Source organism: Ochotona princeps, chromosome 2 (genome assembly GCF_030435755.1).
Source record: "Ochotona princeps isolate mOchPri1 chromosome 2, mOchPri1.hap1, whole genome shotgun sequence".
NCBI lineage: Eukaryota > Metazoa > Chordata > Mammalia > Lagomorpha > Ochotonidae > Ochotona > Ochotona princeps.
In genome coordinates, this window is record NC_080833.1 from 78,057,154 (window position 1) to 78,075,815 (window position 18,662).

The 18,662-nt window shown below is 44.2% G+C and overlaps 1 protein-coding gene across 1 annotated transcript in view; it reads left to right on the forward strand.

Moving 5' to 3' along the window:
• The first annotated feature begins 730 nt into the window (after positions 1–730).
• BRDT (bromodomain testis associated) overlaps positions 731–18,662 on the forward strand; it is a 53,453-nt gene continuing 35,521 nt past the window's right edge. The window contains exons 1-6 of the mRNA XM_058659136.1: positions 731–878; positions 2,184–2,328; positions 13,516–13,659; positions 13,794–14,033; positions 14,806–14,943; positions 17,201–17,315. Coding sequence (XP_058515119.1) covers positions 13,845–14,033; positions 14,806–14,943; positions 17,201–17,315 — 442 coding nt within the window. The 5' untranslated portion in view covers positions 731–878; positions 2,184–2,328; positions 13,516–13,659; positions 13,794–13,844. The remainder of the gene's footprint in view (positions 879–2,183; positions 2,329–13,515; positions 13,660–13,793; positions 14,034–14,805; positions 14,944–17,200; positions 17,316–18,662) is intronic.

Here is an 18,662-nt window from a genome sequence, read left to right on the forward strand (position 1 = left end):
ACAAGCCTTTCTAGTGTGATAAAATGCCTGCCCACCAAGGTTTACTGCTTTCTGGGGAACACTTCCACATGGAAGTAATGGAGTGGTGTCCAACGTTCATGACCCCCCAGGCTCCCTGACTCATGCTTCAGTACACTTGGAAACTGCTTTGGACTCTATCATCCATTGTCACCTGCCTCTTCCCCCATCCACCCACCCATCCACCCATCCATCCATCCACCCATCCATCCATTCACCCAGAAATGAGCACCAAGAATCCAAAGACATTGTTTGCAACGGAATCTCCAAGGCCACTATTGTGCTAGATAGTTTTCAAATCCTAGCACTATCAGCCCACAGTTGTTTCCAAACAGCTCTTAAGGGTGTTTCCCAGGTAATTAGCTCACACAGGCTCCAGCCTCAGCTGTTACCTAGTATCAACTAAGCACTCCCTGCAAGAAACAGGAGATGGGGGTAGGGTGGAGAAAACCTAAAAACCCAAATCACCCCCAAAAAACAGCCCCAGGCAGAGTGAAATAGTTGCTTTGCCAGCAAAAGCCTCCAGGGCGGCGCTCCTCCTTCCCAATACCTCTAGCCCCAACTCCCTGTATGGTATCTGGGAGCGCTAAACCCACGTGCAAGTGCGAAGCATCCTAGAAGGCCTCCTGGTTGCGCCTCCGCCCCGCCCACTGCAGCCATGTGACGTACACGGACCAATGGGCGCGCGGCCCGCCTCGCGGCCCGCCTCGAGGCCCCTATAAAGGCGCGCAGTCCGCCCCAGCAAGCGGCCGCCATTGGGGAGAAGGCTGGCGGCGAGTATCCGTGGAGAACGGCTTTCCTGCGCCGCTTCATCTTTTGCACCCTGACGGGACCGTCCTGTGAAGTCCTTGTCTTAAGAGGTAACACAGCCTCTTCTCACCAGGGTCCTGGTGGGGCTGGCTTGGGGAGGCGCTCTTCCGTGGGAACAACGGTTTTTTTTGTTCTCTTTTCCCTCTCCCCTCCCCCCTCGGCGTTGTACAACGTGCAGGGCCGTTGGGGAAGCCCTCTGGGTGGGTGCTCACGGCCCAGGGGAGCCGTTGGTGGCTTTTCTTTGGCTTTACCATCTGTAAGATTGTAGCCAACTGAACCCTCAGGTTTTTTTCTCTGTCCCCGTCAAAATGCTTTGTTGTTACCGTGGGAAAGGTGGGAAGGAGATTTCGTAAAAAAAAATAGAAGTTGATTCTCAAACTGCGTGTTCTCACCCCACAATAAACTCATGGTTGTTGTAGCGGCCTCCTAGCTCTTGAATGTGTTTAATTGGCGCCTGCACTGTCTTTGTGAAGTGCAGAAGAAAGGGAGTTGTAACTGGAGTGTTTTTGGAGCACATTCCAGGAGTTCTCGTTTGGGACAGAGAAAATCCTGTCCTTGACTCCTACGTCCGTAAAGGTCTTTATTACGGCCATAAACTGCTATACCGTGTTTTGTTGGGTAGTGCCAGAATCGGGGGTCAAGCACTGGCCTTTGGAAGACAAGGTAAGTTACAGGATGCCGTGGCGCCCGTGGGAACAGCTTGAGGGGGTCGAAGAGGGTGAGGGTGATTTGACAGTGGAGGCAGTAAAAGCTGGCTTTGGTGGAACCCATGGAAGTTAAGCCCAAGTGTTAATGAAGAAAGTTGGTAAAGAACGTTCAAGGCATGGGCTTGTGAACAGTGAAACATTGGTAAAATTTGAGTGGTGTAGTGTTGGGCGTTTGTGCAATGGCAAGAGCTCAGGGAGAATGCCAGGGTGGTTCAAAAAATAGTTTGTCATACAACACAGGAGGATCTTTGCGTTAAGTTCATGTTGGAAGTGATGAGTGATTCAACAGAAGCAATGGCTTGGGGCTGCAGAACCAAAACATAGTAGGTACCTAAAACACTAAATTCAGATTGTGTAGTCGGTATTTGGTACTTTGGAGTGCCTAAGGTTGGCATAGGGCAGGGGTGTATGTAGAGAGAAAAGGAAAAAGGGTGGGTGGGTGGGAGGGAGAACCTCTGGGGGACCTGAATAGATTAGCAGGTGATGGGAATAAGGAGGAGGGAGACCCACCCTGTCCCTCCTTTAGTGCTTCACTCCCATCTCTGTTTAAACATAAGTACATTGTGATGGCCTGTTTCTAAGCTTTCTAAGCCTCTGAGGACACCGTGTGTGTCTCAATCCCTGGTTTTGTGGTTGGCGTCCTTGTAGGTGCTTTATAAATATTTAACAACTAACACATAGAATTTGGGAAATGGTATCCTGGAAACCAGAGGAGTTTTAGGAGCATCACAATCATGGTCTAGAGACAGATTGCTGACAAGTGAAGGAAGACAGGATTTAACGCCGAAGTATGGTAAGTAAGTGCTCACCTCTGCAAGAAGTGAGTTTTGGAGGACTGGGGAAACTGGGAGAGGAGTGGAAAGCAAAGACACAGGTTTATTTTATTTTTAAGATTTGTTCATTTTAATTGGAAAGACAGGTTTACGGAAAAAAGCAGAGATAGAGATCTTCCATCTGCTGATTTACTCCCCAAATGGCTATAAGAGCTGGAGCTGAGCTGATATGTAGCTAGGAGCCAGGAGCTTTCTCTGGGTCTCCAGTGTGAGTGCAGGGACCCAAGGAAGTGGACCACCTCCACTGCCTTCCCAGGCCATAAACGGGCAGCTGGGTCAGAAGTGGAGCCGCCAGGACACCCATATGGGATGCCAGCACTACAGGTGGAGGATTAGCTTGATAAGCAACTGTGCCATCACCAAAGAAACCATTCTTTTCAATGCCCTGGTATGAAATACAGAAGACAGGCAGTGAGGCTAGTGTAGAAATGGTGATGATTCTGAGCAGGTCTTTGGAGGATGCAGGGACATACAACATAAAAACCGAAGGAAGCTTATTCCATCAGCTCCTGGGAAAAGAAAATTGTATATTGATTCCTCAGCAGCACAGAACATATTTTCTCACATTCTGAACTAAAGCAGAAGGACTAGAAGCTGAAGGTACAGGGAAGACGCAGGAGCCTGTGTGAATATTGCCTTGGCCTCTCGGAGAAGCGGTCTGAACAGGAAGGGCACTTGGCTCTAGGACTGAGGAGCAGGTGAAGCACTGGAGTTGTTGTAAATCATTTGGGTTTTCTAAGGGTTTCCTCTGTTTGACCATAACCAATTGACTGTTCTGTTCACTCTTTTCTCCTTGAAGGGGAAACTGCTCATTTGATAATGCCACATTTGGAGTAAATGTGTGAGTTTATCATAGAGCAGGGAGCCCTAGAGGTTTGAGTGTGCAGGCCATATACTGCACGCTGCACTGCTTCCATGCCTGGGGAAGACCCACACTGACGTTTGGCCGCAAGCAGTCATTCTTCAGAGCTTCCAAAAGATCTGCTGTTATCTAAAATTGAACCTTCTAGACTCAGGATGTTTCATTGTTTTCAATAAGCTCATGTCTTTGAGATTTCAGGATACATTTGGAGTGATACAATTTAACATCTGAGCACTGTGGTTAATACTAATCACTGGGAATTAGAAAAACGGGTGTTTTTTTGAAAAGAAGGGGAATCTTTGTCAAAAAAGTGGGACCCTTGCTGACACATCCCAGTGACCCTTTATAATTAGAGATGAATTTTTATGCTTACTTGGAATATTCTTGAAACATTTTTTTAGAAAGCCTCACCCCTATCGTATTTTTAAGGGGCAACTAAAATATTCATAGCCACCTCAAGATCTTGCTTTGTCTTAGAGGATTACTTTTATCCTTATACATAATTGGTGGAAATAAGCTGAACTAAGCTCTGGGGTAATAAAGACGTCACAGCTTTGACCCATAAATTGTAAATAGGAATGTATCCAGTAGATACATTGTTGGTCTGTAAATACAATGCTGTATTTACAAAGATTTCAATAGTCCTAATATCTGTGTATAGATACTGTGCAGTCATTAAAAAGAAGGGGAAGTAATGAATCAGCTGCTCTGATGAATTAGGTATAAAAAAGGTCTAGAAAGAATTTCTAAGCAGGCGATCTGATTGACTATAGGACAAGATAGAGCATTGTACAGTTCACAAAGTTTTTGTGAAAATTTCATTCATATTACATGAATGTCAAAATTCAAACTGATGGTTTAAAAATTCTGTGGTACATTATCTTCCCCCACCCAAGATTATGAGTTACTGAGAGGGCAGTGGGATCAGATTTTTCAGCAGTTTATGCTTGGGATCACAATGTTTTGACTTGATGGTGGCAACACTGTTACAGGATTGTTTTAAAGAAGAACCGTAATCATCCATGATACATTGTCATTGAATAATAACTGATGGTTACTACATAGCATATTCTTGGCATTAGAGTTTGTCTGCCCATGACATCCTTCATTTTAGAAATCTATCCATGGGCAAAGTACTTTTGAAGGCAGAAATAATAGTAAAAAATGTCAGTTCTCTGCAAACGTGCAGAGTGACTATGGATTGTTTGCAGTGACACGTGTAAGTATTACTACTTTTTCCCTCATGTATAGTGTATTAGAGTGTAAGTGATTTCAAGAAAAACTTTTATGTAAAATAAAGGACAGGGCCCGGCGGCGTGGCCTAGCGGCTAAAGTCCTCGCCTTGAACGCCCCGGGATCCCATATGGGCACCAGTTCTAATCCCGGAAGCTCCACTTCCCATCCAGCTTCCCGCTTGTGGCCTGGGAAGGCAGTTGAGGACGGCCCAATGCCCAATGCATTGGGACACTGCACCCGCGTGGGAGACCCGGAAGAGGTTCCAGGTTCCCGGCTTCGGATCGGCGCACACTGGCCCGTTGCGGCTTACTTGGGGAGTGACTCATCGGATGGAAGATCTTCCTCTCTGTCTCTCCTCCTCTGTGTATATCTGGCTGTAATAAAATCAATAAATCTTTAAAAAAAAATAAAGGACAGATTACTTGTGACACTTCGATTGGTTATGACACTGTTGTCAAGATAAGCTGAGAACTTTAAGATCTGTCACTGGATCATTGTGCTGGCATTTTAAGTTTTTATTAGAAATTATTTAAAAAATTTTAAGAAGCTCTTAAAGCTAAGGACTTATTTACGCATTGAAATGTGGAGTTGCAGTAACAGGGAGAGAGCTATCCACTGGGTCTGGGCACGCTGAAACCAGGATGTGGGAACTGCCTCTGGTCTCCCACGTGGATTACTGGGCCATCTTTTGTTTTTCCAGGCATGTTAGCAAGGACTGGATCAAAAGTGAGGTAGTGGGAACTCAAGCCAGGGCTCATGGCCAGGACTTTTTCTAAAAAAGCTGCCTTTTGTCCTGTAGAATATTCCATATATGGATTTGTCTCTTTCCTAATTGTTTCATTTTGTATATTCTAATACCATCCCACAAAATTCTGCCATGAATGCAGTCTTACTTGCCTGCTAGTTAGCTCTTGAAATATTGACAAATGTTTTTTGTTTTTTTAAAGATTTATCCATTTTTATTACAAAGTCAGATACACAGAGAGGAGAGACAGAGAGGAAAGTCTTCCATCCGATGATTCACTTTCACTCCCCAAGTGACCACAACGGCCGGTGCGCGCTGATCCGAAGCTGGGAACCAGGAACCTCTTCCGCGTCTCCCATGCGGGTGCAGGGTCCCAATGCATTGGGCCATCCTCAACTGCTTTCCCAGGCCACAAGCAGGGAGCTGGATGGGAAGTGGAGCTGCCGGGATTAGAACCAACGCTCATATGGGATCCTGGGGCATTCAAGGCGAGGACTTTAGCCGCTGGCCACGCTGCCGGGCCCAACAAATGTTTTGTTTTATTTGATCTTGGATGCTTTAAATACTTTGACATGGTCATGAACTTTCATGTTGGACAGCACAATTTCAGCCCCCGATTTCCCTTGTTAAATGAAAGATAAGTCTCCAAAACTTGATGATATTCAGTTAAACATTTTTGACAAAAACTTTTATGGGTGTGATGTATTTAGCTGTGTTAAATACTCTGGGGAGAGAAACTGAGGAAGAGCAGCAAGAATGTGGAATGTTGCAGGGTATGAATGATTTGAGGGAAAAGAGTTTCAAGAGTTGGAAAAACCAGATGATACCAAATCTTGGGTGGAAAGACTTTATGCTAGCAGTCTAGCAGATGGCAGGAGGAGGGGTTTGTTTGTTTTTAAAGACAACCTTTTTTTCACTTTTTCTTTCTTCTTGTTTTAGAGGAGATTAACTACCCAGCGAAATTGAAGCCAAAACCAGTTTTCAGTCTGTGGTTACCCAGCAGGTACTGGATTTATACGGCCTCTGCTCGCAAAAAGTTTCCCTGAAATCCGTATCTCATAGCAGGGTTCGTGTAATAACAATCGGTGAATCTACATTGACATGCCAGTGTCCTGCAAGGTGCATGGTTTGCAGCAGGGTTCACCTGTAGCACTGTGCTGTCTTTGTTGAATTGTGACAAATGTATCCACCATGGTAGTAAGGCTCTGGATAGTTTGAGAGCTTTAGAAATCCTCTGCTCATTGATCTCTTCCTCCTCAAACCCCTTTCTAATGTCTTCATGGTTTTCTAGAAGGTCACATAGTTATTCAGTTAGTCAAATTTCCTTCATGTATTTTTGTAGGTTGATAGCTCATTTTGTTTTAATCCGTTGCATGGTTACACCACGGTTTATTTATCCACCCACCTGCTGAAGGGTGGCTTGGTTGCTTTTGCTGTTTGACGATTATGAATAAAGCTATTAGAAATATCTGTGTGCATGTTTTGTATGGGAAGGAATTTTTAAGCAACATGTGTTGACTAGAATATGAAGAGAAGCTAATTCTAGATTAAAGTAAATGTTAAAAATAAACCCATAAGACAAAACAGAAAACATACTGCATAATAGTTACATAAATCAAAGTGTGCAGTGTGCTAATTGCAGAGTTATACATTATATAAGGAGTGTCAATCAGATGAATACATCCATCACTACGTATGCCATTACTTTCTTAGATTCCACAGAGAAGTGGGACCTGCAGTGTTTGTCTGTGGTCTGTTCATAATGTCTTCCATGTTGCAACTGAAAGGATTGCCTTTGTTGCAGCTCAGTAATGCTGAGTGCATACTAGAGTCTGCACTCATCTGCCATTGGACACTTGCATTGTTTCCATCTCTTGCCTATTTTTGAGGTATTCTACAGTGAACACAGGTGCCCCAATATCTCCTTAAAACACTGATTTCATTACTTTTGTATCTAAATACACATAGAAGTGGTAAATCATATAGAGCAAATATTTTTTGGAGTTATCTAGTTGGAAGAGTTACAGAGAGAAAGTGCTTCCACTCTGGTACACTCCCTAAATGGCCATAGTGACTGGGGCTGTACCACTGGGAAGCCAACAGCATTGTGTGGGTTTTCCACACAGGTGGCAGGGGTCAAGCACCTGGATCATCTGCTTTGCCAAGACCATTGGTAGGGAGGTGGATTGGAGGGTGGAGTAGCTGGGACACAAACTGGTATCCATATAGGATGCTGGCATTGCAGGCTGTGGCTTAACTTGCTATGCCACAGCAGTGGCCCCAGTTCTTCAATACATGTATGTGTGTGTGTAAGGCAGAATGACAGGGCCTGGCGTGATGTCTCAGTGGCTAAATCCTCATCTTGCATGCACTGAGATCCCATAAGGACACTAGTGCATGTCCCAGCTGATCCACTTCTCATCCAGTTCCCTACTTGGGGCCTGGGAAAGCAGTCAAGAAGGACCCAAAGCCTCAGGACCCTGAACCCACAAAGAAGACCCAGAAGAAGCTCCTGATTCCTGGCTTAAGATCAGTTCAGTTCCAGATGTTGCAATCACTTGGGGGAGTGAACCAGCGGATGGAACATCTGTCTCCTTCATAAATCTGCCTTCCCAATAAAAAAGATCTTTTGCTTCTGTTTTCCTAACCAAATGATGACAACAACTAGGGATGGGGTAGGCCACAGTGAGGAGCTGGGAACTCCATTTGGGATTCAGTTAAACCTCCTGCCTCCTAAAGGCATCAGTAGGAAAAGGATAGGAAGCGTAGAGAAGGGACTTGATCCCAGGCCCTCATATGTGAGGCAGGTTTTTAAAGCTTTTTATTGGGAAGCCAGATTCCAGGGAGGAGGAGACAGATTTTTCATCAGCTGGTTCTCTCCCCAAATGGCCTCAACAGCCAGATCCAAAGCCAGTAGCATCCACATTTCCCATGCAGGTGCAGGGTTCCGAGGCTTTGGGCTGTCCTATAGTGCTTTTCCAGGCAATGAGCAGGTAGTTGGATGGGAAGTAAAGCAGCCAGGACACAAATAGGTACCCATGTGGGATTCTACTGCTTACAAAGGGAGGATTAACCAATTGAGCCATCGCACAAGACAGGTGATTCTGAGTAGGGGCAGGCAACAAGATCTCTGCACAGATGGGACTGGAGGTGAGTGAACGCAGGGAACCATACAGTAAACAAGTCCTTTTTTATATTAAAGATATATTTTATTACAAAGTCAGATATACAGAGAGGAGGAGAGACAGAGAGGAAGATCTTCCGTCCGATGATTCACTCCCCAAGTGAGCCGCAATGGCCGGTGCTGCGCCGATCCGAAACTGGGAACCTGGAACCTCTTCCGGGTCTCCCACGTGGGTGCAGTGTCCCAATGCATTGGGCCATCCTCAACTGCTTTCTGAGGCCACAAGCAGGGAGCTGGATGGGAAGTGGAGCTGCCGGGATTAGAACCGGCGCCCATATGGGATCCCGGGGCTTTCAAGGCGAGGACTTTAGCCGCTAGGCCACGCCGCTGGGCCCCAGTAAACAAGTCCTTCAAGCCTGTGGTCATGCAGCTGTGGAGAAGGGTAGAGAAGGACTGCTCAAGGTACAACTGCACTTCTGAACAGGTCTGGGAGGAGAGCATTTCAGGCTAGCCTAACCTCACTTGAGACTGCTGTGTTAAGAACAGAAAGAGTGGCTTGAATCAGTTGGGTGAAGGGAGTGAAAGGAAGTGAGAGTAGAGACCAATCGACCAGGTTATTTTGGCGGTGATGCCATCCGTCCTTGTAAGAAGTGAGAAGGGCCCGGCGGCGTGGCCTAGCGGCTGAAGTCCTTGCCTTGAACGCCCCGGGATCCCATATGGGCGATAGTTCTAATCCCGGCAGCTCCACTTCCCATCCAGCTCCCTGCTTGTGGCCTGGGAAAGCAGTCGAGGACGGCCCAATGCATTGGGACCCTGCACCCGCGTGGGAAGAGGTTCCAGGTTCCTGGCATCGGATCGGCACAGCACCGGCCCGTTGCGGCTCACTTGGGGAGTGAATCATCGGATGGAAGATCTTCCTCTCTGTCTCTCCTCCTCTGTATATCTGGCTTTCCAATAAAAAAAAAAAAAAAGTGAGAAACAGTGACACTGGTCTTTACTTTTTAGAAGCTGAAGGATTTGCTAGTGCACTGCAGCATGCTGGGAGTCAGGAAGTACTTGAAAGAAGGAACATACTGGGGCTGGAGCCATGGCTTGGTGGCTCAATCCTCACCTTGCATGCCCTGGGATCCCATATGGGTGCCATTTCACACCCCAGCTGCTCCACTTCCCATCCAGCTCCCTGCTTGTGGCCTGGGAAAGCAGTAGAGGACAGCCCAAAGCCTTGTTTTCTTGCACCCCTGTTGGGAGATCCATAGGGAAGCCTGAGGTTCCTGGCTTCTGGCTTCAGATTGGCACAATTCAGGCCATTGCAGTCATGTGGGGAGTGAATCAGCAGATTGAAGATCATCCTCTCTGTCTCTTCTCTATAAACCTAACTTTGAAATAAAAAAATAAATCTTTAAAGAAGGCACATACCTGAGTCTTTGGGAAGTCTGTTGGTGCAGTTAGATGCTAAGGGGGAAGAGGGAGACTCCCAGCCAGCCTAGTTGAGCTTTTCTGTGGTCTGTAGCTGGATTAGCTCTGAGGCCACTCACTGGCTTCTCTGCTTCATCTGCCTACATATAAAAAATTACATTTCAGTCCTTACCCTGGGTTGGGCATTGCACCCCATTGGTTTGAGCCACAGCATTGGCATATCTATGTTCAAGGTTCAAGTGCTACTTCTGCCTCCTGTTAACGTGTCCTTGGGAAGGCAACAAATGATGGCTCCAGTCTAAGTGCCTGCCACCTACCTCTGAGACCCAGATGGAGTTCCTGGCTCCTGACTTGGATCTAGAGCCACTCTGGCTATTGCAGCCATTCGTTTGGGCAGTGAACCAGCAGGTGAAAGAGTTCTGTTCATAGTCTGTCACTCAATCTGCCTTGTAAGTGAGAAAAACAAAATTAGCCAGTTTTCAGAACCGAGAGAAATCTAACCTCTCACTGCCTGCACCTACTCCTGCTCCACTCCCCCATCCGCCCAAACCCTCATCTTACTCTGCTCTCCTATTTTCTATGCTCTTCTGGAATTGTACTTCCCTTTATATAGGTTACTCCAAATTGCTAAGTGACATTGAAATGTACCAGTTTTTCAAGATTTATCTGTTTTTATTGAAAAGACAGATTTATAAAGAGAAGGAGAAATAGAAAAAAAAAAAAAAAAAAACTTCTGTGTGCTTCATTCCCCAAGTGGCTGCAATGGCCAGAGATCCACTAAGAGCTTGGAGCCAGGAGCCAGGAGCCAGGAGCCTTTTCCTGGTCTCCCACATGGGTGCAGGGTTCCATGGCTTTGGTTATCTACTACTTTCCCAGGCAACAGGCAGGAAATTGGATGAGAAATCAAATCAGCTGGGATACAAACCAGTGCATAGATGGGATGTTGGTGCTTGGGAGGTGGTTGATTAGCCAATTGAGCCATTGCACTGGGTCCTTGAGTTGAGTTTTTTTTTTTTTTTTTAAGATTTATTCATTTTATTACAGCCAGATATACACAGAGGAGGAGAGACAGAGAGGAAGATCTTCCATCCAATGATTCACTCCCCAAGTGAGCCGCAACGGGCCGATGAGGGCCGGTGCGCGCTGATCCGAAGCTGGGAACCTGGAACCTCTTCCGGGTCTTCCACACGGGTGCAGGGTCCCAGTGCATTGGGCTGTCCTCAACTGCTTTCTGAGGCCACAAGCAGGGAGCTGGATGGGAAGTGGAGCTTCCGGGATTAGAACCGGTGCCCATTTGGGATCCCGGGGCTTTCAAGGCGAGGACTTTAGCTGCTAGGCCACGCCGCCGGGCCTTGAGTTGAGGTTTTAACATAAGCTCAGGAATGTGAGGTGGGGTTTTTGTTTTCTGACATTAATTGTCATGTATCCTCCATCCTCTGGCTTTGTAGTTAATTCAGACCCTCAAATGACCTTGCTTCCTTCATAGTATTTTGTTTTGTTTTGAGTTTTCCTCCATCATGGCAGCAAGTTTTCTGTGTGAACTTTACTGCTGGTAAATGACAACAACTTAATCTGCCATACAGGTCAGCATAGTGGTTAGCCTTTGTGGATAATGGAAGGTACAGTGGTTGGGACACCCAAATTAGACTCATTTTAAGTACAAACCCATGGGTAAGAGACAGTTTAATTGTAGCACCCTAGGATATCTTCATCACTTGCTCTCTTTTGTTATTTTTTGTTTCATATATGTGAGATGACAAGTGAAATCCATAAGAAGCAAGTAATTATAACATTGACAGTCACCTCTGGATTTCAGTGTAGTGGTAGTCAATCCTGGCTGCACATACAAAGCACCAGGGACCTTAAAAATAAGTGTATTCCCAAGCCCTGTCTCTGAACATTAGGGCCTGAATGCTGGCATTTTAAAAAATGATTTATACTTCTTTAGGATCGTTTAAAAAAAAACCTGTTGGTGAAAATGTAAACTATTATAACCACTATGAAAAAAAAAAAGAGATGAGGGTCCCCAGAAAGATCAGAATATACTATTCCCCACTCTACAGCAATTCCACTTTGCATTTCTGGGTGTCTAAACCCTAGGGTCTTGAACACAAGGTCTTGAGAGATTAGTGCACCCCTATTTATAGGCACACTGTTTACTACAGCTGAGAGATAGACACGACCTTAGGATCATTCGTAGATAAATGGATAAATAAAATGAAACAAATACATACAACCGAAAGCAAAATGCTGATGTTCAGAAGAACAGAGAACTGTTCTTAATGGATAGAAAATTTCAGTTTGGCAAAAATGAAAAAGTATTCTGAAGTTGATTGCACAGAAATCTCTCTGCTTAAAACTACAAATGATGATTTACTTGGAAAAATGGTTCAGATACAGGATAGTATTTTGGCATGGCCAGTAAAGCAACATCTCATATGGATCTGGTGTGTGTCCTCCCTGCTCTGGTTCTGATTCCCTTTCCTGCTAATGGCCTCGCAAGAGCAGGGGAAGATGGCCCTAGTGTTTGGATCCAGCCACCACTTGGGAGGCCTGAATGAAGCTCCTAGCTTTGTTCTGCCCTGCCGTCACTGGTAATAGCCCACTGGGGAGTGACCCAGCAGATGGAAACTCTTCTTTGTCCTTCGATTCTGACTTTCAAATAAAGAAAGAAATCTTTAAAATGCCAAAGGTGCCGGCAAGGTGTTGTAGGCGGCCATCCAATATGTGAACTGGTTTGAGTCCCTGCTATCCCACTTCCAATCCAACTCCCTGTTCATGTGCCTGGGAGGGCAGCAGAGTTTGGTATGGATCCTTGGGCTGCTGCCACCACATGGAAGGAAAATGCAGATGAAGTTCCCAGTTCCTGGCAGAGTGGCCCAGCTCAGGCAGTTGCAGACATCTGGGGAGTGAACCAGTGGGTACAAGATCCATCTGTCTCTTCCCTCACTCTCTAACTCTTTCAAATAAATGCACTTTTAAAAATTGGCTAAGATACGTATTTCTAAATATCTTTGGTCACAATTAAAATGAAAAATACCTCCAAGTAATTGATGTACAATCAGACTAGAGAACTGACAATGCTTTAATGTGAGCAGATATGCTGGCTGAAGGCTAGGGTCAGTTTCTCTGAACAGCAGTCCATTCAGGAGTCTTACTTTTCATTTTGCTGCTGTATTGGAGATGGTGTGTGCATTGATAGTCTCCTTGCTCTTTTATCCTTAAAGTGAGAGCGTAGTGTAAAGATGCGATGTTAGATACCATCTTTCTGAAATACGAGATTTAGAAGTGTTTTATTCACTTATTTAAACCTCCCATCTACTGTTTTATTCCATAGATGCCCACCAGGGGTGGGATTGGGTCAGAGCTGAAGCCAGGATCCTGTAATTCAATTCAGATCACCCATATGAATGGCAGGAATGCATTCAGTTGAGCCGCCACCATCGCCGTGGATTCTCAGGGCATGTGAATTAGCAGTGTGAATTAGCAGGGAGGCCGGAGTGGAGGCAGGTGTCAAAATCAAGCCCTCTGTAATGGGTCACAGATGTATTAAGCTTTAAGCCAAATACCTACCTCATGTTGCATTTTAGAGGTAGTAATATATACCATAGGATAGCATGTTAGTGAACATTTGACAATATTCTAATTAATTAGGTTTAAAAATTAGCCAGAAAAATCCCTATTTTCTCACTTTATTGAATTAATAATTGCTGAATGCCTGTTTACTAGCAACATAACAATTTCCTGTAATTTCTTCTTACTAGGAATTTATCTGTTTTTCCTGCTGAGACTTCACATTGTGTCTTTAAAAAGGCAGAAAATACTGTGAAATGTTGAAACGTTTAAACCACCTAGGACTAAGTAAGGCATACATAATGAAACCATTTGTACGACTTGTGTAGGAAAAGGTTTGTGTTTGTTTAAAATTGGTTCAGCCATCATTTGGAGGGTTTCTCCCCACTCCCACAGCCCCCACTTACTATGATGCATTTCAAAATGTGACAACCACTGTTCTGTTTTTTTTTTTTTTTTTTTTTTTCAGGACACGTGCTTGTAGAACGCATTTGGGTATCTGGAGTGGAAGCAATTAAGAATGTCTCTGCCGAGTAGACAGATCGCTGTTGTGAACCCTCCTCCCCCAGAGTTTATAAATGCTAAGAAAAATGGGCAAATGACCAACCAACTGCAATACCTGCAAAAAGTTGTCCTAAAGGCTTTATGGAAGCACAGTTTCTCCTGGCCTTTCCAGCAGCCGGTTGACGCCGTGAAGTTGAAGCTGCCTGTAAGTGTGTTTGCAGTTATGCTAATTATTGAAAATGCCTGTAACTCTTTGTGAGAAATAGTCTGTAAGATTATGAAATGCACTTGTCTTAATACATGCCTGACTTGGTAACACTAAAAGAGGAGCCCAGTGACTATTTTTCCCCTAAAATTCAAACCCTTTTTTTCTAAAGATGAAGAATTGGTGTTTTAATAGTTTTGTGATAAATTTTAGTGTACATTTTCTTGTTACTACAGTGGATTTTGCTTGACCTTTTAAAGCAGGGTCTTCATGGAAGGTACCTCCTGCTCAAGTCAGTCTTGCCACACACACAGCCACAAAACAGTTGAGTACTGTAGAGTGTGAAGCTAGTTGGTTGTAGAGCTGGAATTTTACCCTGGCTCTGCCACAGTGTGCAAATACTGTTTCTTTTTCCTTATGTCCTTCAAATTTTTCTTTTTCACAGTCGTTCCACTCTTCAAGTCTTGGTTAATCCCAAGAAAAAGAGCTTTCTTTTCCCCTCTGAAAAATAATGCCACAGGAGTTCTCATCTTTAAGTCCCTTTTCCTGGTTTCCAGAGTCAGCTTGCCAGAATATGACTTTTTTTAAAATTATTTATTATTTAACTTCATTAATTACATTGTATTATGTGACACAGTTACATAGATACAGAATATGACTTTTTAAAGATATTCAACTGCTCTCCCCAACTAAAGTGTGTAGCTATTAAATTTCTTTGTGTACCAATGGTTGTAGTGAATATATTGTGATGACATGTAATGCTTCTTCATAGGATTATTATACCATTATAAAAAACCCAATGGACTTAAATACAATTAAGAAGCGCTTGGAGAATAAATACTATGTGAAGGCTTCAGAATGTATAGAAGACTTTAATACCATGTTCTCAAATTGCTACTTATACAACAAGGTATGTAAGCTTTGGAGTATCCCTGTTAATTATTTGCTGTTACATTTAGAAGGGCTTTATATTCTCTATTATTGTATAAAAGGGTGACATCAGATTTGAAGTCTTACTTTGCAGTTTTTCACAATTTGAAGGGTGATGAATGTCTTTTTTTCTGAATTTCATAATTTTTGCAAATCAGTATGTGCTCAATTTGTTTTATTTTATTTTGTCTGAATCATTATAATGACTTATGTTCTTGAGATATGAAATAGCAATAATAGCTAGTTTCTACAAGCAAATTATTTCAAAATGTTTTCTTACTGAATTCCTACTATTTTTGTTAGAAGATAAATGGTAAACCTTATCTATTATACACTAATCTTGGTTAAAATTTATGGTAGGAGTCCATGGCCATAACTTAAGCAGCCAAATAAATTAATGATTTCCAAACTTTCTAACAAGTTGATTTAAAGATCAGATCTATTATTATACCCTAATTTAGTGCTTGCATTTGTGTTAAAGCATTAGCCTGTAAGATGATGTGTGCAGACTTTTTAAAAAGATTTATTAAATTTTTTTTACAGATTTATTCAGTTTATTACAAAGTCAGATATACAGAGAGGAGGAGAGACAGAGAGGAAGATCTTCCATCCAATGATTCACTCCCCAAGTGAGCTGCAACGGGCCGATGCGCGCCGATCCAAAGCTGGGAACCGGGAGCCTCTTCCCATGCGGGTGCAGGGTCCCAGTGCATTGGGCCATCCTCAACTGCTTTCCCAGGCCACAAGCAGGGAACTGGATGGGAAGTGGAGCAACTAGGAATAGAACTGGTGCCCATATGGGATCCCAGGGCTTTCAAGACGAGGACTTTTAGCCGCTAGGCCACGCCGCCGGGCCCTATTAAATTTTTATTGGAAAGATTTACAGAGAAATAGAGGCAGAAGAATCTTCCATCCACTGGTTCACTCCCCAAGTGGCCGCAAAGGCAGGAGCTGAGCTGATCAGGAGCCAGGAGCTTCTTCTGAGTCTCCCACACAGGTGCAAGATCCCAAGGCTTTGGGCCGTCCTCGACTGCCTTCTCAGGCCACAAGCAGGGAGCTGGATGGGAAGTGGAGCAACTAGGATTAGAACCGGTGCCTATATAGGATCCCAGTGCCTGTAAGGCGAGGAGTTTAGCCACTAGGGTACCACACAGGGCTCGTGTGCAGACATTTTAAACAGTCTCCGTTTTTGCTCTCATGCATCTGTATGCTTGAGTTTTCCCCCACATAGAACTAGTATGAAACTAAATATAAAATATCCTAAAGGAGCACTGTATCATTTTCAAACTCTTCTATGGTATCTAAGTAGTGTATTAAAATTTTTACTTATTTTAATTTTTGTCCCCCAAGAAACAGTGTGAGATAAGCAATTTTATAGATATTTGCATCCCCTGGCTCCCTCCTCAGGGGACCCCAACGGTCAGGGCTGGGCAAGGCTAAAGCAGATAACTCAATCCAGGCCTCACACATGGGTGGCAGAAACCAAAGAGCTTGACCCTTTGCCTGCTGCCTCGTAGGGTGTGTGTTAGCAGGAAGCTGGATCAGAAGTAGAGAAGGTGGGCCCTAAACCAGAGATGGAGAATTAGCCATTTGAGCCAAAGTGTTGGTCCCATACATATTTGGACATTCTGAACTTCAGAAAATATCAGTATCAGTGATTCTTTTGATCATTACCACCTCCGTTTTAATTTAGCGACAGTTCAAAAGGGTCCTTTTTCACGCTAAACATCTTTAAATGAAGTTGGGTGATTTTCCCAAGGCACCTACCTTAGAAGTAACTGTTCTTCACTTTAAACTGTTGTTTTAGAATTTACTTTGCTTTTTTTTTTTAAAAAAAAAAAAAGGCAGAAGAGTTGAGATATAGAAGACGTCTCTACTCCAGTGTTGATTTAGTGTTTGGTTAATTGAAAACCAGAACTCTTGAGGTAGAGCCGTAAGTGACCCTCACAGCCATTGAGCAAGCTCTGTTTTAAGCTGTGTGTGAGGTGAGATGTCTAGTTTCTGCTCTCTGTTTGTGTCAGTAGGACTGGCTGGGTTGTAATTTTGTTGTGCTTTCTGGAAGATGAAGAGTTGCCTGATAGAATTTAAAATGCAAGCTGTCTCACTGTTTCTCAGGTTCATTCATAGTGTCTAGTGGTCCTGTGTCGTGGCCTTCTCTCTGGAGGCCTGAATTCAAGCCATTTGATGCAGTGACCAGATGGTGCTGTTCCTCACAGTGAATGTCCTGTATCTTGCAGCCTGGAGATGACATCGTTCTCATGGCGCAGGCTCTGGAGAAGTTGTTTACGCAGAAATTGTCTCAGATGCCACAAGAAGAGCAAGTTGTAGGCGGTAAGGAAAGAGTAAGAAAAGGTGAGATGGTGAAGAGTTTTTTCCTTGCTGCTTGTGACAGCCCTGCACATGCGCATCTGATGTTGAAGTGACCTGAGCTGAGTCCAGAATCCCTCACTGGCCCATCCAGATGTCCTCCTGGATCCTATTGTGCCTAGTCTCTGCTACCAAAATGTCCCATAGAAGCATTCAGCTAAGCCTTAATCACAGGATGGAGGTCATGCAAGGGGAGAGAGGAGTGCCTTGATTTTGGCGTGGAGCAGGTTTCCCACTGCCTGGCCACATCGTGTTGTGGGTGCTCGATACAGTGCCGAGTAGCTGCTGTGACTATTCCCAGCGGATCTTCAGTGTTAGTGCTGTGCTGATCATGTACCTGATGAAGAAACGTATTGTTGGGTCTGAAAATGTCATTTTTTAACTAAGAAAGAGCTCTAAAGAGAAACATTGATATAGTTGAAGATTAAAACAAAAAGAGGTTTATTTATTTTAGAAGAAAAGTGTTGGAAGCTGGTGTGGTAGCTTAACATGCTCGTCCTTCATCTCAGTGCTGGTATCCTCTGTGTGGTGGTTTGAGTCTCAGCTGTTCTGCTTCCAATCCCGTCTCAGTTTATAGGCTGAGAAAATAGTAGCGTATGGCTGAAGTCCTTGGGCTCCCAGGCTGGTGTGAGAGGCCTTTGAGGAAGCTCCTGACTTTGAATCAGCTCAGCTTTGGCCATTGTGGCCATTTTGGGCATGAACCAGCAGATGGAAGATGTTGCTGTCTGTTTCTCTCTGTAAATCTCACTGTCAGGAAAAAAGGAAATAAATTTGAAAGGACATACTGATGGGGGATACAGTCACTCTCCTCACTTCCATCAGCTGGTTCTCCCCAATAGCTGGGCACCTGTTACTACATCTATGTGTAGCAGGGCCCAAGTACTTGAGCTACCTGCTGCTGCCTTCTCACACATACTAGCAGGAAGCTTGATTGTAAATGAAGCAACAGGTATCTGGATTGGTTTATCATATGGGATGGCAGTTTAACTCATGGCATCACAATGCTGACCCATGATAATCACTATTTGAATACAGAATTATAAAGTGAATATTAAAAACTCAGATGGATCTGTTACAGATGCTAAAATAAGAATGTCATACATCAAATGTTGGTTTATATTTGGGCAACTCAAGTTGTATAATCTTGATTAAGTTTCTTCATCATTCCCTGTTACCTCATTCATAATATTAAAAAAAAATTTGGGGGGCCCGGCGGCGTGGCCTAGCGGCTAAAGTCCTCGCCTTGAAAGCCCCAGGATCCCATATGGGCGCCGGTTCTAATCCCGGCAGCTCCACTTCCCATCCAGCTCCCTGCTTGTGGCCTGGGAAGGC